Here is a 24,084-nt window from a genome sequence, read left to right on the forward strand (position 1 = left end):
TGGACCACCATGCAGTAGACCAGGCTTGCTTTCTGCTATTGAGCTCTTCTGAGCCTCGCCTGCCCCCTAGTGTCAGAACTCCGGCAACACACGCAAATCATTTTCCAAACATCTGTATCAGTACTATTCATTTTAGTCTGCAAAGTAAACAATAGTAGCTTACATATGCAGCTTTATTATTTGCAGTTTTCACAAGTAAGTTGCATTTGAGCCTCATCAAAATAACTCCTGTAGCAGAAGTTGCATTCCCCACTTAGTTATTATCTTGGAAAGAAAGACATTTCTTACAGAAAATTAGGGCCAAATTAGTCATTCCAATCAAAAGTACCTGCAGAGTTCCTGTAAAATTTCAGCCGTTATAGGAGCCAGAAACATGAGCTCAAACTTAGATTCAATAACTACCCTTCGATTTATCCTAAGTTAAAAATAACACAAGGCACCTGTAGGGGCTAAGCGCTGGCCACCCTCAAGATGGGCCACGTTGGCATAAAGGTTATTTTGAGTTGAAAGCAATCAAGACCCAGTGGATTAAGTAAAGCTCTTTAACTCCCCATGAAAACTGTGTAAAATGATTTTTGATAGAAGACCTGCTCCAGGAAGAGAGCTATCACCAGAAGTAACTATGTTATGATATAAACCAGGTATGGTAGAGAGGGAGAATAGGCCTGGTCCACGAACATTGTCTATGACCCACTGTTCCTGAGTATCCCGGCAAATATCTGTTTACCGCACATTTACTGCTTCATTCTTCCTAAGGATTGCATTCCTTCTCTTTGAAGGCCCAGACCCCTACCCACTTCTTAGTTCAGAATGATGGACATACCTCATTTTGCCTGGCTTTGTAACTTCCATGTCTGTATGGATTCCCCATACATAGCCTATTAAATTTTATTTTCTCCTGTTTATCTGTCTCGTGTCAGTCTGATTCTTAATCCAGCTAGAAGGACCTTGAGGGGACCAGATATTCTTGCTCCCTGACATACCAAATCACAGAACCACAACATTCAAATTTTCATCATCATTTATAATACGGAAAACAGGACACCTAAATTACCATAAATTTCAACAGTACAGATAGCTATAAAATAGAATACATTTAAAAGGAGAAGGCAGGTTGCAATAAAGACAACTAACATTCATTGAGCACTAACTGTGGAACACAATTCTTAGCACTTTCGAGACGTGAATACAGGCATACCTCGGAGATACTGCAGGGGCAGTTCTAGACCACTGCAATAAAGTCAACGACACAATAAAGACAAAAGGATTTTGTTTCCCAGTGCATATAAAAATTATGCGTACAATACACTATAGTCTATGAAGGGCACATTATCATTAGGTCTAAAAAACAATGTACATATCTTAAAAATACTTTATTACAAAAATTGCTAACCATCATCCAAGCTTTCAGTGAGTCATAATCACTGATTGGCTGCAGATCACCATAATACAATAATGACATGGTTTTAAATATTGCAAGAATTACCCAAATGCGACACAAAGATGTGACATGAGCCAATGCTATTGCAAAAATGGTGCCAGTACACTTCCTTGCACAAGATTACGACAGACGTTCAATTGGAAAGAAAAGATAAAAAGAAAGAAAAGGAACGAAGAAAAAACAATTCAGTAAAGCACAAGAAAACCAAGTACAATCAAACAGGGTATGCCTGTGGTGGACCCCTAGTTACAAACCTAACGGGACTCTTTTTTTTATATTTTATTATCTCCACTTTACAGAGGAGACTAAGTCCCAAACGGAATTGATAATCCGCCCAAGTACAGAAGGGGGAACCAAGCACACGTGAAACTCCCACAGCTCACTGCACCACGAACAGTACAATCCCTTGTATCTGACCCAGGCATTTCATGTCTTCTGCCAGCACCCAGGAAACTGTGACTGGCGGACTCATTAGCTGGCAAGTAGGGGGAGATCTCAGACCTGTCACAATTCTCATCACCCGACCAGCTTCCAGCACCTCCAGTTCACTCTGTCCCCAGCTTCCTGCAGCCTTGTTAGAAATTCCTTTTTTCCTGCTTTCTTCAAGTTGAGCCGAAACGTCAGTCTTCATAAAGCAATGCTCTTCATCACGGTCAGCCTTTTAGAACCATGAAAAACAAGACTTTTTCTCTTGTACATGATAAAGCTTTGACCTCCCAAGGCACTGATCTATCTCCTTGTACCGACACAATTCCCAGCCGTTCCTCAAAGATGAAAGTTTCCACACTGGCTCTCGTTCTGGATGCCTCTAAATACATACATAGCTACCATTTATGGAGTGTTTACTATGTGCTAATCCATCTGCCTACTTTTTCTCATTCTGTCATCCCCATAACCTCGTAAGGTAAATACATAGAACGTTCCATTTTCACAGACGATGAAGTAGGTTCAGAATGGGTAAGTGGTCTTGACAAAGCCACACAGCCATACGTGCAGAATCAGGATTACATTTGACTTGAGAGTCCAAATACTTGGTTCCCTTTATGGCTTCATTCTCACGTGTGTTCCAATTAGTCAGGGCCTATTTACACCTGGACAGAGTATAGCACATAGGAGGCTTTACACCAAAGCAGATTATATTAAATAGCAGCTAAGCACCACAGCATCTACTGTCATTTAAAACCCCAAAACAGGTCATACTTAAAGCTCCCTGGGGAAACAGAGCCACTGAAATGAATCTGCAAATCAGCAGCACCTACGTTCCTAACTGTCTGTTACATCAGAAAAGAAGCGATGATGTTACATCAGAGAAGAAGCATCCAACTTCTAAGGGGAATTTTAAATTTCTTTGAAGTGTCCAATTTCTCCTAGGAATAAATCTCAAGGTCGTAGGGTGTTTATCATCCCAAACTCATCATGTCTACACTGGACGAAACTTTTGCAAATCTCCCCCCAGTACTAATTCCACAAGCTTCTCAAGTTTCTGAAGCTGGCAGCACCTTCCACCATGTTGTCTGCTGCCCTCTTGCGGGGAAACGGTGCTACTGACAGGAAAAAAAGAGGAAAAAGAAGAAAAAGACAAATCGCTAGTTGAAGAAATAACAGAGTTAACTCTGACTTCTTTTAAAAGAAACTGACCTAGCAGTTGACCCTTTCACCTTTTCTATTGCTTGAGGCTACACAAGTCCATGTGGTCTCACACTCCATCATTACATCAAGTAAGACCTTAAAAAACAAAGAAGGATGGTCTTTTGTGTTTTCTAATTCCTTAGAAACACCACTTGTGGACTTCTGTCCATGAATGCCATGTGCCTTAAAGAAAGACTCCCACCACCTATCCTAGGAAAAGTAGGTGGGGTTTTATTAGGTTTGGCTTCTTAATGCTTGAACTGAAATGAAAACCGCAAGCCACACCTAACACCTCATCTTGCAAAAGTGGGGTGAGTCGCACCTTCTTCCCCACCATCTTAGAGAGTCGTTGTAAGAACTCTCCTTGTTTAGGGGCGCCTGGGCGGTTCAGTCGGTTAAGCATCTGACTTCGACTCAGGTCACAATCTCGTGGTTCGTGAACTCGAGCCCCACGTCGGGCTCTGTGCTGACAGTTCAGAGCCTGGGGCTGCTTCGGACTCTGTGTCTCCCTCTCTCTGCCCCTCCTGCACTCATGCTCTCTCAAAAATAAACATTAAAAAAATGTTAAAACAAAAGAACTCTCCTTGTTTATACGCAACCATCAATGAGCCACTCTCCTAATCCAAGCCATTAAAAGCATCCAATAAACTTCTAACTAGGGTTTCCTGGGGCCACAGCTCCTTTAATTGGCCAGCACCAAACAAAAAGCCCTTGGGACAGTGTCAGGAGTCCTTCTGGACACTCAGGCACAGGCTTCTGCAGTTAACCCTCTGCGGCTTGTTCCTGCTCTGGAGCTGCCTACATCCAGAGCGGAGTAAAAATCTGACTAGAGCTTCTCAGCCTCTCAGTACAGACAGCCTCCCCCACCCCCACCCCACTCCTGTTGATTCTGACTCCGAGTTTTCTATCAGCGGAGCTCTTATGCTAGGAAGAAAACCACAGACTTGCTTCTCCTGAAGGTCATTAGTGAAAATTTCTACCAGTCCCCAACCCCTCTCCATCACACACACACACACACACACACACACACACACACACACACACAGCCTCACTGGAATGGGAGGGAAAAGGGAGAACAGTGAAGGGATGAGGTAGGGGATTATCAAAGTGCCCAGTCTACAAAAAGCTTTTGCAAATCAATGAGTAAACAATCACGAGAGCCAAAAGAAAAGTGGATAAAGAATACAGTAGCTCAAATAAAAACAAACAGTTCACCAGCACACCGAGTTGTCAGTCAAAAACAGATGCAAGCCCATACAACCCACAAGTTGGCAAAAAATTAAGACCTGATAGCACCAATGGGGCGCCTGGGTGGCTCAGTTGGTTAAGCAACTGACTTCGGCTCAGGTCATGATCTCGCAGTTTGTGAGTTCGAGCCCCGCATCGGGCTCTGTGCTGAGAGCCTGGAGCCTGCTTCTGATTCTGTGTCTCCCCCTCTCTCTACCACTCACGTGCTCATGCTCTGTGACTCTCAATAATAAATAAATGTTAAAAAAAAAAAAAAAAAAACTTGAAGCACCAAGTGTTGACAAGGTTTTGGGGAAACGGGCATGATCACTCAATTAATGTTAGTGGAAGTATAAATAAGTCCAAAAGTTTCGAAGGGCGCTTAGGCACTACTAAAACATTAACGTGCTGGGTTAGAAGCTGAATACTCACCAAAATTCAGGTTCTGCTAATCTCCCTGCACAGCTAAAGTGTTTCCCAGTTGCTCTGCAGTAAGGTGTGGTTATGGGCCTCTGGTATACACACATACTGGTATACACATTCTTTTTTTTCCGGAAGGATAGTTGTTAATGATTAATTTTATGTATCAGCTGGATTGGGCCATGGGATGCCCAGATACCTGACTAAACATTATTTCTGGGCGTGTCTTGAAGCATATGGGTGGCTCAGTCGGGTAAGCCCCCAACTCTCGATTTCGGGCCAGGTCATGGTCTCATGGTTGGTGAGATCGAGAAAGAGTTAGCCTCCATGATGACAGCATAGACCCTACTTGGGATTTTCTCTCTTTCTCTCTCTGCCCCTCCCCCACTTGCTCTAGCCAATGGCAGGACGGTGCAAGTGATGCAGCCCTCGTCTAGGCCACCCCATTAACACCTCTCAGGTGAATTTTCCCTGCACATCTCCCTTCCCAGGTGACTGGAATAGAGGCCACTCTAGGACAACCGGGGATGCCACAGGTTGAAAATGATAGTACTTCCATCCACTGTCGGTTCCAAAGAGACTGCAGTACAGAATGATCACCCGGCTGACGTAGTTACCTCCTACCCCCAAGACTTATAAGCAAAAACCAAACTTCCATTTGTTGAGCCATTCTGTGTACTTGGTCTTTTGGTTACAGCAATTAGGCTACTCTCACTAATGCATTTACATGCACTTTAACTCAATATCTCACTACTAGGAGTTCATCTGAAGTTGGAACATACACAGTTGTATAAATATGGTAAGAAGCCAAGCGTCCACAAAATTGGGAGTGGTCAAATCATTTATGGCACATCCATACCATAGAGGACTAAGCAGTGTGACAGAGAGTAATAGATCTATAAGCACTCACATAAAAAAATCTACAAACTCTGTTGTTAAATGGGAAAAAAAAATCAAAACAAGGAGCACAATAATATGTAAGTGCATACACACATACTGGTATACACATTCTTTTTTTTCCGGAAGGATAGTTGTTAATGATTAATTTTATGTATCAGCTGGATTGGGCCATGGGATGCCCAGATACCTGATTAAACATTATTTCTGGGTGTGTCTTGAAGCACATGGGGTGGCTCAGATGGGTAAGCCCCCAACTCTCGATTTCGGGCCAGGTCATGGTCTCATGGTTGGTCTCGTGGTTGGGCTCCATGATGACAGCACAGAGCCTACTTGGGATTTTCTCTCTTTTTCTCTCTCTCTCTGCCCCTCCCCCACTTGCTTACACTCACTCACTCTCTCTCAAATAGTTTTTAAAAAATATTATTTCTGGGTGTGTCTGTAAAGGTGTTTCTGGAAGCAATTAGCGTTTAAATTGGTGGACTGAGTAGATGCCACTGCCCAATGTGTCAGAGCCTCATCCAATCCCTCCACCTTGCAAATTACAGATCATGAAACATCTCAGCCTACACAGTTATGTGAGCCAATACGTCATAAGAAATCTCTTTCTATATCTAACACACACACACACACACACACACACACACACACACACACACACAGTAAAAGAATAAGAGAACAGAGCCCCCTTCAGGAGGGAACCAGTCCTGGCTCCTTTGATGGTTGTTTAGACAAGTGGTGAGAGGGATTTAAATCACAAAGATGAAGGAAGCCCCCAAAAGCCAAGAAGCACGTGCTGAGAATCCAAATAAAATCACCTAGGAATGAAAATTTCATTTCCTTAGCAGAATTTGCCAAGGCTTTGCTCTGACTTCTTGCTGTCCTGATTGCTGTTGAGTCTTTGCTCATATGGAAGATCCTGTCCCTACTTCTTGTGTATATAATTCTAATCTTAATTTATATCTATCCCTATGGTTGCACCTTTTCTAAATTCAAAGACATGAGGATTGCCACATGGATAAAAACTGAAGGTTCCGTCACATCCTGTGTTTCCTTCAACTTTTAATCACTTTCCAACACAATGTTGCAAGCTGAGTTCCTGGATGTCTGGAAATCTGTTCTTGATAACCTGCCCCACTGAAAGGTTTGCCTGACTGCTACCCTCTCAACCTCCACCCAAGAAAAGAGATACGAATTAAACAGATAAGACTAATGACTTCACACACTCTATCCCTGAGAACAAGCTCATCAAAAGACACACAGTGCAATGACCAGCTAGCTGTAGGCACTTCACAGCAGCCAAATGGTATTGATTTTATGCTGATTCATTAAAATTTCAATTATTTTTCCCTTCTTCTCTGAACTCTTGCTTGAGAAGGGAAAATTGAGTCGTGAGAGATTTTTAAACTCATCTGAAGCCTAAAATTATGTCTTAACCTTTAAATACCAGAATAACAGAGTGGAAAGCACAACCAGTTACACATCTGAAGGTAGGGATATCTGATAAACTCTACACACAAGACCTGTGGGAGAGAATTCATGATTCTGACCTATACCTGGTTTAAGGGTTCAATATTCACTTTTTCACCAAGCCGTCAAAGCAAGCCTGGCATTGCCACGCCTCAAACTATGGAAGCAAAGACAGTAAATTAATTACCTGGCAATAAGTCCACAAACGTGAATTACTCAGGAAAACACAATTCACTGTGGGCTTTCCAAGTATGTACCACTTTCAATGTAGATGTAACAAGGAAAGGGGAATGGGGGCAAACACACACACACACATGCACCTGCACAACCACACACAGATACTTAACTGATTATTTTCATCTTTTTTTAGAAATAAGCAAAGTATAGACCAGGGTCTCACTAGAAATTATGAGGATGATACTCTAAAACTTTAGACACGTCTTATTTTAGGTCCCATACAAAAGCTACCACTGCTTTTTTCTTTCCTTTCTTCTTCATTTTTTTAAACCCTTCACCATCGTTTCTCCACACATGTTGAAAAGGTCTTAGATTATCTGAAAGCTTCGCTCCAGCCCTGGAAGTGTTTAAGTTTACCAATAAAGATGTTCTGCCTTCCAAGGAAGCTACAGCAGTAATACATGCACAAAGAAAGTGCTGCTGGCTCTCTGGGATTCTTTGAGAAAAACCACTGTAAGAATGGAAATGTACTCAAGAAAGGAAAAGGAACAAACCTGGAAAACATCTTTAAAAAAATGTCTGCAGCAACATTCTTTAAACACCACACCACTGAACTGCTTTGCTCTGATTATTTCATGCTTTCTCCCGTTATTTATACACCATCAAAAGCTCTTGTCAATTACCTGTGTCTCAAACATGGACTCTGACGTTTGCAAGGGTTTTATTAATTGATCTCAGTGGCATATCATGAGCTTAAAGGGCTTACCTGCGTGTCCCCGGAGGTGCTGGCTTGAGGCGGACATCAGCTTACAGCACACCATTAACACATAGGCCAGAAAGAGCCAGTGTGACAGTAACACTGACTTAGCATAGACTCTCATCCTGGAGAGAGAAAGCAGGACACAAAGTCAGTGAGAGCTCAGTGAGGTGAGGCCCTGGGGCAAACATGCCAACAGGCTCTGGGGGAAACTGGGAGAAAGCTGCAGGACATATTCAGTGCTGGACTTCTTCTCCCCCCAAGGAAAGTGAAGGCCAATTACATCTGATTTGCACCCAGTATTAACTCAATGTGCAATGAACACTTTTTGTAATTACGAGTTTTCATGTTAGCAATGTGCTTCAGTGAGAAGTCTATTTAGGGCCACCTGGGTGGCCCAGTCGGTTAAGTGGCTGACTTCAGCTCAGGCCATGATCTCATGGCGTATGGGTTCGAGCCCTGCATCAGTCTCTGTGCTGGCAGCTCAGAGCCTGGAGCCTGCTCCAGATTCTGGCTCTCCTGCTCTCTCTTCCCCATCCCCACCCAGCTTGTGCTCTGTCTTGCAAAAATAACCATTTTTAAAAAAAATTTTTACAACTGCTAAGTCTATTTATGAAGCCCCAGTGTATAGCTTGACTTGTCCTGATAGAACATGGGGGTATGTATACTATTTTATATCATGAAATGAGAAAGTTACATACTTAAAGGTGGATTCAAATAAAATAGCCACGGTTTCTGCATTTCAAAGAAACCACAGAAATTGTCACACTCAGCCTGAGAGTTCTCTCCTGGCTACATACTATATATACATATTAATATATGATTATCAGCCTCAAAGTTTGGTGGGAATATGGGCAAGAATAGGTAAATATAAAATAAAAACAGATGAGAAGATAAAGAAGATGTGGTATATATGTATGATGGCATATTATTCAGCCATGAAAAAATGGAATCCTGTCATTTGCAACAATTCGGATCGATTTTGAGGGCATTAGGCTAAGGGAAACAAGTCACACAGGAAAAGACCAATCCTATTTGATAACACTTATATATGGAATCTAAAAAAGCCACTCAGAGAAACATTGTAGTTAGCAAAGGTTGGGAGGGCAGAAAAATGGGGGTGATATTGTTCAAATGGTACGATTTTTCAGCTACAAGATTAATAAGTTCAGGGGCCTAAGGTATAGCATGGTGGTTACAGCTAATGATACTTTATCATATACTTAAACGTTGCTAAGAGTAGATCTTAAATGTTCTCATTACAAAAAAGAATACATGACAGGATGGAGATGGTAGCCAGTACTATGGTGGTCACCATTTTGCAATTTATATATATTTATCAAATCATCACATTGTATACCTTAAACACATACCGGGTTATGTATCAATTACATTTCAATAAAGCTGGGAAGATAAACCTAGGTTCATATGAATGGACAGTATCAAAACAGTTGCTCAACGACAAGTTCATGTGGATGTGGGGGAAAGGGGCAGAGAGAGAGAGAGAGAGAGAGAGAGAGAGAGAGAGAGAGAGAGAGAGAGAGAGAGAATATCTTAAGAGGCTCCACACTCAGCACAGAGCCCAACACAAGGCTCAATCCCATGACCCTGGGACCCTGGGATCATGACCAGAAGCTAAATCAAGAGTGTAATGCTCAACCAAATGAGCCACCCAGGTGTCCCATCCCCCAATTTTCTTTTTAATTGAAGGATGGTTGACATCTCCCTAATTTCCTGCCCTTTTTGACATGACATTAGATAGAACGTGATCGACTTGTTTCCAATTTTTTTAATTAACTTTTTCAAGCAAAAGTCAGAGAGGTTGGCATGTGAAACTCCAGTGGTATTAGGCACATGAGTCATGTTGTCCCTGATATAATTCACTAGAGTGGATCAAAGGAATCCCCTTCATATATGTAGTTCATGTATCAACACTCACGGACAGACAGTAAAGACAGGCCCATGGGCTTGGCTTCCGTTTTGCCTCACTAGAGATGAAATTTCTGAAGCTCTGGAAGGAAGGGTCGAGATCCCATGACCACCAGCATCACCTCAGCCAGAGCCCCGAGTCTGTGCTTGAGGGAAAGCACCGCCTTGGGCACCTAGCATCCAAATCATACTCCAGAGAACAGGTTCTACCCCCACCCTTCTCTCTTGGCGTCTCCCAGTTCAGCCACACAGATCTTGTTGAAAAGGTATCATCCTCCTCATTGACAGGAGACACCATCTGCCTTTGAAGCAGCCAGGGGAAGGCAAGGTTCCAGTATCATCTTTGAACAACTCGGCATTAAAAAGGCACCAAGTGTTGACTTTCTTTTGCCCGTCGCCTTGGAAATCCTGAGCATTCTAAACTAACATGGGGACATCAAGTCTCTCTGCTGTAAAGGCCCTACACATGCCTTCATTTCTCAAAGCCCCATCTCCTATCTCTCCCATCTGTTTATTGGTAAGTGTTCCAGTCAACAATAGGCTCTTTTTTTTTTTAAATGTTTTATTACTTATGTTTGAGAGGGGGGGGGGGGGGGAGGGAGAGAGAGCGCACGAACAGGGGAGGGGCAGAGAGAGAGAGGGACGGGGAGGGGCAGAGAGAGAGAGGGAGACACAGATTCCAAAGCAGGCTCCAGGCTCTGAGCTGTCGGCACAGGGCCTAACACGGAGCTTGAACTCACAAGCTGTGAGATCATGACCTGAGCTGAGGTCGGATTGTTAACCAACTGAGCCAGCCAGGTGCCCCAGTCAACAGCAAGCTCTTAGTAGTTAAGTTTTGGAGGACTCAAGTGCCCCAACCCTCGTGTTGTTCAAGAATCAACTGTAATTAATTATAGTATCATTTTAGGGAATTGATTATTAATTTATTACTAACTGGCGAAAGCATGTAGTTTCAAAATTCCGTATTTGTGGAATTTGTGGGCAAAGTGCTCTGTCCCAACCCATTGTGTTTTAAAATTCCAGTTGTGGGGTGCCTGGAGGGCTTAGTCAGTTGAGCGTCTGACTTTGGCTCAGGTCATGATCTTGTGGTTGACAAGTTTCAGCCCCGTGTCGAGCTCCATGCTGACAGCTCAGAGCCTGGAGCCTGCTTCAGATTCTGTGTCTCCCTCTCTCTCTGCCCCTCCGCTGCTCATCCTCTGTCTCTGTCTCTCAAAAAATAAATAAATGTTTAAAAAAAATTTTTTAATAAAAAAATAAAATACAATAAACATTAAATTTTTTTTTAAATTCCAGTTGTTAACTCCAATATTAGTTATTGACCTAATTGTTACAAAAGCTCTAACCCAAGTGTCAAAAATTCAAATGCCTGCAAGTGAGGGCATAGGCTGGCGAGACCCGAGGCACTGGGAGTGGCAGGGAGTGGGGAGGCCTAGCTAGGGACAGCGGCTGCCACCCCGAACTGTTACTGTAGCCCAGGAATGTGAGCCCAGGGAGGCCAGGACTAACTTTTCAAGAGAAAATGGACTCTGGTATGCGATAAGCACGTTTTACATGTTGGCAACTAACTCCATTTGTCTTATTTTAAACACAGAGTGCAGAACAGACCAAGTAAAACACACTTGCAGGCTGGATCAGGCACTTTGGCTTCCAGCTGGCAGCAATTAGTGACCCCAAAAGGGAGAATTTTAAGGAATCAGATAAATGGGGTATTAGTGTTCTGTTTCTGCATAACAAACTGCTACACTCTGCAGTTTAAAATGACACTGGACCTATTATCTCACAGGGCACTTAAGTCAGAAGTCTGGCACATTCTAGCCAGGTCCTCGGCCCAGGGACTCACAGGACAGAAATCAAAATGTCCTCTGGGCATGTCCTCACCTAGAGGCTCAACTGGGGAAAGCATGATGTCCAAGCAACTGCGTGTTATCAGCAAAATCCATTTCCTTGGGCCCATATAATTGAGATCCTTGTGTTCTTGCTAACAGCCAGGACCTGCTCTCAACTCTGAGGAAAATGTTACACAAAGGGAACGTGCTCTCCCTCACTATCCTTTCCTTCAGCTGGCATTCCTCAGAGGTACCAGACTGACCTGAAGACCAGAATCCCCCCCTGCCCAGTCCGTGTATCCACGATCCATTCTCTGAGATGTGAGGCACATTGCTGAGAACTTCAAGTATGAACAGCTCTCTCTCCTTGTAAATAAACCCATCAAAGTCAACCTGGTTCTGAAACTCACCTTCTTATTCTTTTTTTTTCTTTAATTTTAATGTTTATTTATTTTTGAGAGAGAGAAAGAGACAGAGTGTGAGCAGGGGAGGGGCAGAGAGAGAGAGGGAGACACAGAATCCGAAGCAGGCTCCAGGCTCTGAGCAGTCAGCACAGAGCCCGACGCAGGGCTCAAACTCATAAACTGTGAGATCAGGAACTGAGCTGAAGTGGGACACTTAACCGACTGAGCCACCCAGGCACCCCACCTCCCTACCTTCTTATTCTTAATCCAATTTCCAGATGCCCATTGGCTTCTTAATTCTTTACCTTCCACTCAGTACCATTAAAGACCTTTCTTCGGCTTTGTGGCTTGGCTCCCCTGTCTCTAACCACTAAGTCCCACCCAATTTAGTCTCCAAATTCAGATTGGGTCTTTCAGGTGAACTATAACCTCTCCTACCTAATGTACAAGTGAAATCTGGTTTCCATCTGTTTATCAGTCTCTTTATCACCTAAACTTGTCTGAATGGGTCTTACCAAATTTGGAGAGTATATTTGAGATTCTCTGAGTATCAAGGTTGGGAATTGCTTGAGCAGAGAATTAATTGAGGGGTACTCTAGGGTTATCACTTATAGAGGAGGAAGGCAAAGGGAGGGGAGAAGGCAGGACAGAAGGAGGAAAAGGCCTCAGATAACCCAATAGAGAATTCCACAGCTGAGATGCCCATTCTCAGTGGTCCCAAGTTGGCATGAAGGGCCACACCTTTTCCATGTTGATCCATCACTGGATATGAGCCGCCCCTAAAAAGGGGGGTAATTTTAGGCAAGGGTGCTCTTTGAATTGAGGATAATTCAAAGAAGCTGTAGGCCACCTTCCGCAGCACTCCCAACAGTGAGGGAATAAATCCTTCATTCCTAAAGGGGGATCTGGGCAGGGCATTGTAGTGTCCACTACTGTCCATCTTCAAACAGAACACAGCACATGCAATACACCTCATTTACTTTGTGGGGCTGGGGAGTCACCCTCAAGAGAAGACTCACCCTCAGAGGTATAAAGAGACCACACCATGCTTGTTAAAATGTCACAGGAAGTGGTTTCATACATGAAGCCTCTCCCTGCCAGAGCCTGTTTTGACCTAAGATCCATTCTCTTCCCTTCCCCTGGGTCACTCCTACCGGATGCGATTTCCAGGCCCCTGAATCAGCTGGCTTTAACCAATAGGAGATGGTACCTAGAGCCTGGAGAGTGAAAGAAAAAGGATAGGGGTATTTCTCCCCACCTTCTCCAATTTGGGCAGGATCTATGGAGGGGTCATTTCTCCTCCATGGTGCCAGTTCCTGCCAGAAGGCCCATTATGGTTCTAGCTCCCACCGAGGGTCCCTTCCCCCAGGTGCTGGCAAACACAACTTCCTTCCTGTTCTACAAGCCTTGGATGGTAGTAGCTTCCTACTGTTCCCTATCCCTGGGCTGCCTCCACACCTTCTGCTTGACTTCTCTGACTCCCCCTTTATATATATTCCCTGAATTCAATTCCCTGTGTCCAACATTATCAGAATGCCTTTTCTGTTTACCTGGTTGGATCCCAACAACAAACCCCAACGCCAAAGCCTCAAGGGCACCCATTCCAATCCTAGGGGATGATCCCTGATCCATTTTCTTATAAGGACAATTCTATGTAGCAGGTTCCTGGGAGACGTTTCGGTGCCTAGAACAGGTATTTACTTAACAACAGCTGTCGCTGTCTGGAAAAAGGCCCGGGGATGAGTGAGCATTCAACAGTCTTTCTTTATTTTAGTCAATAAACAGACCCCCAGTAAAAAGATTTCTGACCTACTACACATACCATAATATTTCAACTTCAATTTCTTCCACATTGAACATTTTGTTCAAAAGTATAACAAAATTGGCTTATCTTTAAAATTTCGCCTGTCACCCTACCAAGTAGCCAAGACACTGCTTTACAGACGGAAATGGTTTCAAAAATGAGAGCTAAAATTTGAAAAACTTGGGTTCCCAAAATACCCAAAAAATCAAATGTAAAAGAAACCTTTTATAAAGGATCATCAACTCTAAGATACTCCGTTTTGCTAAATCCTCAATGCTTCATAAAGAAACCATCTCTAGGTGTCTGTTAAAATCATTTTACCTTGGTGACTTCACAAGATATGGTTCCAGTCAAACACAATTATTTCAAGATGAATTTCAGACCAACTCCAAATTCCCATTTGTAGCTATCGCCAACAATTTCTGCAGTTCCAAAAAATTATCTTAGCTTGGGAAGACCTATTTAAGAAACAAAAAAGATGGCAAGGCATTAGCATTCTAATGTTGAAAGGATACAGATTTCCGGTAGCAAAATACTGTTTTTTACAGTGAAATCTGCAGTTGCAGGACTGTGGTAGGCAACGGAATGCATCTATATTTGTAAAGTGTCCTAACACACAAGGGGGGAAGGATACAGAATCCTACACTCACTAGCCACAGATGTGGTTAACAGAACACAATTTTAAAGGAAAAGTTCTCTCAGCAGCAAAGGCATTCAAAATTTGATGGAGGATCCCAAACCATTCATGATGCAAAATTCCATTCTCCCCATTTTTTAACATTGGAATGAAAATGAAGTGGGAGATTGCCCATTCCAAGAGTTCCGCAACTTGCCCAAGCTCACAGCGCAGTGGAAAAGCCAGCACGTCCATCAACTGATGAATGGATAAAGAAATTGTGGTTTATATACACAACGGAATACTATGTGGCAATGAGAAAGAATGAAATATAGCCTTTTGTAGCAACGTGGATGGAACTGGAGAGTGTTATGCTAAGTAAAATAAGTCATACAGAGAAAGACAGATACCATATGTTTTCACTCTTATGTGGATCCTGAGAAACTTAACAGAAGACCATGGGGGAGGGGAAGGAAAAAAAAAAAGTTAGAGAAGGAGGGAGCCAAAACATAAGAGACTCTTAAAAACTCAGAACAAACTGAGGGTTGATGGGGGCTGGGAAGGAGGGGGTTGGTGGGTGATGGGTATTGAGGAGGGCACCTATTGGGATGAGCACTGGGTGTTGTATGGAAACCAATTTGACAATTAATTTCTTATTAAAAAAAAAAATACCAAAAAAAAAAAAAAAAAAAGGAAAGAAAGAAAAGCCAGGAAGGAGGAAGAGGGTAAACGTCTTTCCAAAATAAACCATTACACCAAAATACAAAGAACACTTGTTAATTCCCTAATTGACATCCAACACGGTCCTTTAATGCACAGACCTCAAAGGACTTTTCTACTCAGTGAAACATTTTTGCAAGGATTCAGATGATCCCAAACCAAAGACATGTCAAAGGGGCGGGGGGGAAATGGACCTTGAAACTACGCCATTTTTTTTTAAGTTTATTTATTTATTTTGAGAGAGAGAGAGAGTACAGGAGAGGGGCAGAGTGAGAGGGAGAATCTCAAGCAGGATCCACACTGTCAGCACAGATCCCAAAACCGATCAGTCCCACGAACCATGAGATCATGACCTGAGCTAAAATCAACAGTCGGAAGCTCAACCAAGTAAGCCACCCAGGCGCCCCAAAACTACACCATATTTAACATTGCTAAGTTAAAGGCATCCCTCCCAGTGGTGGAGAAAAGAGAAAAATGACGATGTGCATCAGTAAATATTACAGTTGCAAACATGAGATAAAAATGTTCACTGCAACACAGTCTAGTTACTTTAGAATCACACTGAACCTATTACAAACCTGCCACAAAGCACAACTGAGCCTTTTCTCTTCTTTAGACGCCCCTAAAGGTAATTACATGTTTGACTGAAGAACACAGACCCACCCCTTTGGGGCTTAAGGAAAGAGAGTCGGCCTTGAATGAACAGCTCAACAAGAGGAAAGAGACTTTGAGTAACTGCACAAATATAAGGTATTTGGGGGAAAAAATACTGGAAACTGTTCATGTCCCACATCCTCCAACTTTATTAAGTATGTTTGTCCTGATGTCCACCCAAGGGCACAGTGTGACCTTCTGTTATCGGAAAGAAATACACAGTATAATTTATCAGAATCCATCATAATGAACTTCCCACATATTGGAAACCAAAATGACCTTTCCTAGCTAATATTTATCTTGTTTTCTTCACACAAAAGGAACCACTGGGGATTCTTCTTTTCAATTCATTAAAAAATGGACCCATCAGTGAAAAGAAATGTGATCTCATCGTTCGTATGCCAGACAAGGAGCCAGGAGTTTAATTTTAGGCTGGACAGTAACTCATTCGGTCAGATTTTCCCAGGGTGTACCCTAGGCGCTGGCTTCAAAGGATTAACTCTTTCTTGTCACTTCCAAACTCGAGTGCAATCAAGAGCATGAATAATTTCGCACATGGCACCAAAAGCATTTACTTCTAGTCATTTCTTTTCTCTGTTGTTTTCCAGCCATAGTACAGTCCTTTCTACCCATCTGCTTCCAAACGTGTTTGTTTTTAAAGAGATTCCATGTTTTCCATGATGAAAGACACTGCCCATGTCTTGACTTAAAAAAAAAAAAAAAAAGTTTTCGTGCGCCCCATCATTCTCAGAATGAACTTAAAACACTTGGCATTTAGATGTCGGGTACATTTTTCATCTTTTCCCTCATGTGTTAGTACTGCGTAGGGATAGTCACTCTCTTCCAACAAAGGAGCAGAGAGTGCCTGTTTATGTTTCCCAGTACCAAGAAACTTGGAGGTTTCCAGCCACAGGAGACCATTCTTCAGATGTTTAATTTATTTCTGTTGTACACAGGAAAAAATTCTGCCTACACTTGATTTCTTATCAAGGAAATAGTGAGGTTTTTTTCCCTTTCTCTTTTCTCTGGATCTATTTGCCCCCACCATGAGTAGGGCGAATTCCCTAAGGGGATTATTCTTTTGAAATAGTCATTTACTTGTAGATAAGCAGCCTCAGAATATCTGTGTTGGTTTTGCTGCACCCGCCTCACTCCACACATGTCAATCTGGATAGCATCAAGTTCCTTCTCAGCTTTCCAGTCTACAAATTTACAGGGATGATATATCACAGTTCCTTTTAGAATTGGAAGACACAATGACCTTACAGCAAGATCTAATCACGACGCAAAATCAGACTAACTCAAATTTGAGGGACGCTCTAAAATGTAATTGCTTTTGAAAGTATCAAGGTCATGAAAGACCAAAAAAAAAAAAAAAAAAAAAAAAAAAAAAAAAAAATTCTAAGGAATTGTTTCAAATAAAGGAGAGACACATGGCAACAAAATGCAATTCTGATGGTGCACTGACTGGATCTTGGGACCAGAAACACACACATACACACACAAAGCTATCCTCAGGATGAAGTGCCTACACACACATACACACAACATACACACATACTGCTATAAATGACATTATTGCGACAATTAACAATTTCTAAACGTAGCCTGCAGATTAGAGGGTTGTAGCAACCTTAAGTTTCCTGATTTTGATCATACTGTAAATAAGAAAGAGAATGTCATTACTAAAAAAATACACCTTGGGGCGCCTGGGTGGCTCAGTCGGTTAAGTGTCCGACTTCAGCTCAGGTCACGATCTCGCGGTCCGTGAGTTCGAGCCCCGCATTGGGCTCTGGGCTGATGGCTCAGAGCCTGGAGCCTGCTTCCGATTCTGTGTCTCCCTCTCTCCCTGCCCCTCCCCCGTTCATGCTCTGTCTCTCTCTGTCTCAAAAATAAACGTTAAAAAAATAATTAAAAAATTAAATTATGTTAAAAAATACACCTTAAAATATTGAAGAATAAAAAGCAAATGCCTCTACCTCATTTTCAAATGATGCTGGGGTGGAGGGGGAAGGAGGGAAGGGCAAAGGAAGGGAGACACAGAAGACTGAATGTATGAATATAAAAAATAATGAGCATAATGTAAGCAATTGGTGAATCCGGGTAAAGGGCATATAGGCATTCTTTGTACTATTCTTTCAACTTTTCATTAAGTCAGAAATGATGTCAAAATAAGAAGTTACATGTCTTTATACGTATATATAATTTATTGTCAAATTGGTTTCCATACAACACCCAGCGCTCATCCCAACAGGTGCCTTCCTCAATGCCCATAGCCCACAAAAAGTGACATATCTAATTAAAAGCCTTCCATTCATAAGATATACAAAAGTGGTTTAGAATTTATTACCAATCCTAAACAACACGGAGAGTTGGTAGTTGTAATGTTCTGGTTAATTCAATTCTCTGAGCATCTACTCAAGCCCCCACAGAAGCACTCACATAGTGCCAGTCCCTATGTTAAAGCACTTTAAAATATTTGTAGGATTGGAGCATCAGGGTGGCTCAGTTGGTTAAGCGTCCAACTTTGGCTCAGGTCATGATCTCACGGTTGGTGAGTTCAAGCCCCATGTCAGGTCCTGTGCTGACAGCTCAGAGCCTGGAGCCTGCTTTGGATTCTGTGTCTCCCTCTCTCTCTCTGTCCCTCCCCTGCTCATTCTGTCACTCTCTCTCTCTCTCTCTCTCGAAAATAAATAAACATTAAAAAAAATTTTAAACAAATAAAATATTAGTAGGATTTATTTATATCCTGATACACAGATGAGGAAAGTAAGGCATAAAGACAGTAAGTGATTTGCCCAAGGTCACCCAGCCAACAAGCAGCTACGTTAGGATTCAAATTCAAGCCATCTGGTACCAAGGCACCTACTGTTCCAGTTCCTGTGAAATTATTTCCAAAAAGTATTAGTCTCTTTTCATGCTTTAGTAAATAGACTGAAAATACATCTATCTTCTTTAGGGACTCAAGACCTTGATCAGCATCCTAAAGATGAGAATTCTGCCTGGAAAAATGTGTGTAGGCAACTGGACTAAATGTGCAAGCAGATCCAGGCTTGGAGCCAAAGGTGTTTGCTATTAACCCCTAAATAAATGTTGCTTCATCTCGGAAAAGCTGCGAAAAAAACAGGGATTCAGAATTGCTGCAGGCTTCTGATTTGCTGCAGATTTATTAAAGTCTTATGTCATTTTCCAAATTAAGACCAAACATGCAAGAATTCTAAAGTCCTTGAATGCTTAAGCTGCCATTTTTCAAACAGATGGGAGACAACCACACTGCAGATCACAACTTGTCTAAAACATTGCAGAGAAAATACACCAGAGCCAGAACATACCGCATGAAGGCTAAATTACTTTTGTGGATTTCAATGAAGGAATTCGGCATTGAAACAAAACCAAAGGAAAAAAAAGAGGATTTTTGTCTATGCACCCTCCCAGACTCATTTCCTGACAAACTCCAATTTGGAAGCATTTCTGCAACAACACAGCAGAGCAGATTCTCGCTTAATAACAAAGCAAACAGGGGGCACCTGGATGGCTCAGTTGGTTAAGCAACTCACTCTTGATTTCAGCTCAAGTCACGATCACAGAGTCATGGGATTGAGCCCCATGTCGGCTTCACGCTAAGCGCGGAGCCTGTTTTGGATTCTCTCTCCCCCCTTGCCCCTCTCCCCTGTTGACTCTCACTCTCTGTCTCTAAAATAAAAATATAATAATAATAATTAAATTTAAAAAAATAATAAAGCAAATGGTCCCAAACGGCACTGCCCTTTCCCGCCTGGCCAATGGTGAGTGTTACAAGTTCTGCCTTGCATCACCTGCACAGTGGCCACTTTCCAATAACTGGCTATTTCCAGACTCACCGTCAGTTCGTCTGACCTCCCAGGGTGGGATCTACTAGGAGGGCCTGGCAACTCTGGTTCTCAGTCCCCGCCCCCGCCCCCCCCCCCCCCCCCCCCGCATCAGGGAACAGGTTAGCATAATTCTCCCAACAACTGATAAAAGAGGTGACACCCTTAAAAGTTTGGATGTTGTAATAAATCATTTTACCACACTAATTTCTACTCAATCAAGACAGCAGATGATGTAAATGACAAATGCATCATAAATTAGCAACCTGGGTTTAGGGAGTTAAAAAAAGGGGGGGGAACAGGTTCGTGAGTGGAAAACATGAGAAAAGATGATCCCACTAAGGGATGTCTTGTCTGATAAACAATGGAAATTTTGAAATGGAAGTTGCCTACATAAATTCATTCATCATTTCTTCAGACAGAAATGAGGAAAGATGTTTCCATTTCCAGTTGCTTAAATAACAAAACCGCACTGAATTGTCTTCTGGAAATTTTAAAGCAGCTTTCCACAAAAATACATAAAAGCCGATGTAAACCTTCTCTTCACAAATTTATTCTGAAACAAGTATTAATGAGTTTCCTATTTTTAAGAGTGTGCTGATGAAGGTAAATGTATCTAATAGGTTATTGATGCTTACATGAATATATTTCAAACATGGATACATGGCCGATGCCTCCACTGGGCTATCATTTATAATTATCACACGATGCATGGAATTACTTAGTAATTTAGAGCATGTTCACCGTCATATGTTAGAGTGGGCACGTTTTTTCTGCCAGAATGTGGTATATACATGTCATAAATTGCTTTTTTATTGCCTGCTTAAAAACATCTATGAAGAATTTACTACTGAGCCATTTTAGAACATATTAAAGCATGTTGTAAATGAGCCATTAAAGACAATAACTGTGTCTATTAAATATTAAACATTTTATAAATGGCATTTTAATTTCAAGTGTTAGCAGTACTATCTCATCTAAATTAGCTGGTGGAGAGTTCTTTAAAAAGGCTCTTCCAGTTGGCGATGATTTAAATAAATTAAACAGACATGCTGTGTTTTTATAAGGTTCACACACTGTCATTTTAAGAACCGAGAAATTCCTTAAAACCACACAGCATCCTTACTTAAGGGCAGTGACACAATCCTTTCTAGTAGAATTATGAGCAAACAGTGCATTTTGTTAATGAAGAAAAATCCAGCCTTCCAGTGACCACGAGAAGCACAAAAGCAATCATCACTAAGTGACAATGGTTGCATCCAGAGCCGGTATACAGGAAACGCAGAAAACAAACTGGCAAGTTACATGAAATGAAATGCACTCACCGAATTCAGGAACACCCAGCGTGACTCTACAGCTTGTTGTCCGAGGGAAATCGCCCACGTCTGGGGCTGAACCAATGGGAACAGTAATGGCAATTTAGCCATAAATCTCTCAAGGCCTAATTATCCTTACTGCAGAGGGTTTATTTCTTTTAATTAGACCAGTTTTTTAATTGGAAATTTTCCTCTCATTTCTCATTTTTCAAATCATCAAAACAGAGCGTCCAAGGATTTTAACATAATAAATAACCAACATAATATGTGAAGGCTACCCACAAGTTGCCAAGCACTTGAATTTTTACCATAAAAGTTTTTATGTGATGTGATCTAATGTCTACATAAAGAATATTCGTAAGGTAAGTTGTACATAAAGATGGGTAACAGTGCCTCTACTATGTTAACAATTGCACTCCTGGCTGGGGCATGGGGTTACAGGTTGGGGATGGGGGTGGGGGTCAGGGTCTGTTCACTTACAACCAGAATAAACCTCTTGAGGGGAAGGATGATATTGTATTTCTCCTGTACCCTAATCTCTACCATAATGTCCTGTGCATCATGGGTGTTAAATATGCTCTGTTAAATAAATGAATAAATGTAAGTCTTTAGTTTCACTCCCAAATGAACGGTCATCTAACTTCTATGACCCTAAATGAACCTGTGAACTAATAGAGTTCAACTAGAAGACCCGCCAAGGTGACTTCCGTATGTGAAAATGACTCACAGAGCATTCTAGGTGAAACACAGTATGATTCTGATATAGATAACATGCAGTTCATGGACATATATACACAGTAAACTCAGCCGTGACAGAATTAATGGCAAGGCAATGCCCACTGCCAACAATATTGGCCATTTTAATCTATTAGTGGGACAAATGCTTCTTAAGAGCTTAATCTAAACCTTTATTAAATTTCAACCTAAAAATCATCTTATGTTTGCCAACAGTGCCCTCCTGTGGCAAAAAATAAAAAGTCTCTTGACAGTGCTAATGTTAACTGACCCACATTTTTGTTAAATAAGTAGATGTTTTAATTTTTTAATAAAGCCATATTTATAAACAGAATATAAGATATCCTTAAATAAACATAAGATTCTACATATTTTATTTTTTTAACATTTTTATTGATTTTTGAGAGACAGAGAGACAGAGCACGAGTGGGGAAGGCGCAGAGAGGGAAACACAGAATCCGAAGCGGGTGCCAGGCTCTGAGCTGTCAGCACAGAGCCCAAAGCAGGGCTGGAACCCACGAATCATGAGATCATGACCTGAGCCGGAAGTCGGGAGCTTAACCGACTGAGCCACCCAGGCACCCCAACCAGCACTTCTGATCAACTCTCCCGCAGCAGGCCATGTGTTGGGCACTGTGCACAGAGGATGGCTAAGGCCCTGGAGCTAGTGTTCCAGCATGGGAGACAGACAAACAGGCAAACAAGCATGAATAAGGTAACTGTGGATTGGAGTAAGTATAACCAAGAACACAAAAGCGAACAGTGTGACAGAGACTGGCTGGGCTTGGAAGATGCACAGCTACCTGGACTGGGTACCCGGAGAAGGCCTGCTGAGAAGGGGACTCTGATACAATGGTGAGCGACAAAATGTGGGCTTCAAGCGCATACTACATAGAGAACCAGCATGCGCTTGCAGGAACCACCAGCCAAAATAAACCTGCTGTAGTCAGCAGCAGAGCAGCAGTCGGAGTGGCGGGAATGGGGGGGGGGGGGGGGTAATAAGCTAGGGGAGGGAGGGGTTGGAGATGATATCACAGAAGTCCCGGGGGCAAATGATGAGGGAGATTGCAAATCATAGTGTGGAGCTGGGATTTGATTCCACACATGCGATGTGAGAGTTTTAAACAGGACAGGAAAAGGAGATGGGTTAGGGAAAAGAGCCCTCCAGCTGCTGGGTAGAGACTGCACCCTGTGGTGGGGGGTGGGGGGGGATGCTGAGAGACTACTGTAGGAATCCAAGCAAGAGAGGGTAACGGCTTGAAGCAGGATGGTGAAAAAAGAGCCAAAGAAAAACTCATGTTCTGAAGCCTAAGGCAGCAACTGCATACAGCAGGCTACCAATAAATGTTTGCGAACCAATGAGCTGGTGCCTAAGGGAGCAAGGGGGGTAAACTCCCCTTTCCCCTTCATTAATTCTCTCTAGGGCTGGCGTCTATCTTACCTGTGGGTCCAAGAAAATTACTGCCTTATCTATACCCTCAAGTGAAGAAAAACTAGCAAAACATTTTATTCACTGCTTGTCTGTCACACATGAAGGTCTCAACCTAGAAGTGCAAGAGAACGAATCTAGGCTTGAAATTAATGTAACGTGGTGTGGCGAGGACACTTCAACTTAAAAAGAGAGAGAGAGAGACAAAGAATGAATTTGTCCAGCTATCTTGAGAATAGAGCACCAATGAAGTCAGGCCTCTTTCAGAAGAAGTCCTCTCACACATAACACCGGGTTACCTCAGGCACTCCGTGTGGAGGCAAACTAATGAACTAACTTGCAAGGTCGAAGTCTCGGGTCTTAGTACCAAGAACACTGGTTCTTATCTTACGGACATTGCACACCCAAGAGTGTATTCTATTTCACTCTTCCCTTTAGCTAACTAGGAAGCTCTGAGCCAAATTTATAGCCTACCCTCAATAAGCAAATAGAACTCTTCACCATGCGTTTTATATGCCTAATTTATACTTAGTTTTCTTTATCTTCCCTTTATCTTTCACTTCACTCAATATTTTTAAAGACGTTCTCAAATCTGTTTTGATGGGGACAGATACAAATACATGAGTATTATGAACAAGACCACCTTATCTAATATGCCTTAACGGATCCAAAGTTCAACTCGCCCTGTCTCTATGTCCACTCCCCTTTTGCCTACCCACGCCGCTCACCAGACCAGAACTCAAAATTCCCACCTTATGACAGTCACCTAGGGTAAAACATTATTT

General features: G+C 42.3%; 1 protein-coding gene and 1 long non-coding RNA gene across 5 annotated transcripts in view; one reads left to right on the forward strand and one right to left on the reverse strand.

Moving 5' to 3' along the window:
• TAFA4 (TAFA chemokine like family member 4) overlaps nucleotides 1-24,084 on the reverse strand; it is a 174,011-nt gene that overhangs the window by 114,408 nt on the left and 35,519 nt on the right. For 3 of the 4 annotated variants that reach the window (XM_060631544.3, XM_060631542.3, XM_060631546.3), the window contains exons 2-3: nucleotides 14,303-14,439; nucleotides 8,028-8,143 (exon numbers count right to left, since the gene is read on the reverse strand). In XM_060631544.3, coding sequence (XP_060487527.3) covers nucleotides 8,028-8,142 — 115 coding nt within the window. In that variant the 5' untranslated portion in view covers nucleotide 8,143; nucleotides 14,303-14,439. Of the gene's footprint in view, nucleotides 1-8,027; nucleotides 8,144-9,957; nucleotides 10,307-14,302; nucleotides 14,440-24,084 lie in introns of those variants that run through there. The other variant, XM_060631545.3, reaches the window with a different exon arrangement.
• On the forward strand, nucleotides 10,370-19,182 carry LOC144615694 (uncharacterized). Its single transcript, XR_013554152.2, has 3 exons — nucleotides 10,370-10,464; nucleotides 15,934-16,067; nucleotides 18,931-19,182. It is a non-coding gene; the product is annotated as an uncharacterized LOC144615694 (long non-coding RNA).

This window comes from Panthera onca, chromosome A2 (genome assembly GCF_046562875.1).
Source record: "Panthera onca isolate mPanOnc1 chromosome A2, mPanOnc1 haplotype 2, whole genome shotgun sequence".
NCBI classification, from domain to species: Eukaryota; Metazoa; Chordata; class Mammalia; order Carnivora; family Felidae; genus Panthera; species Panthera onca.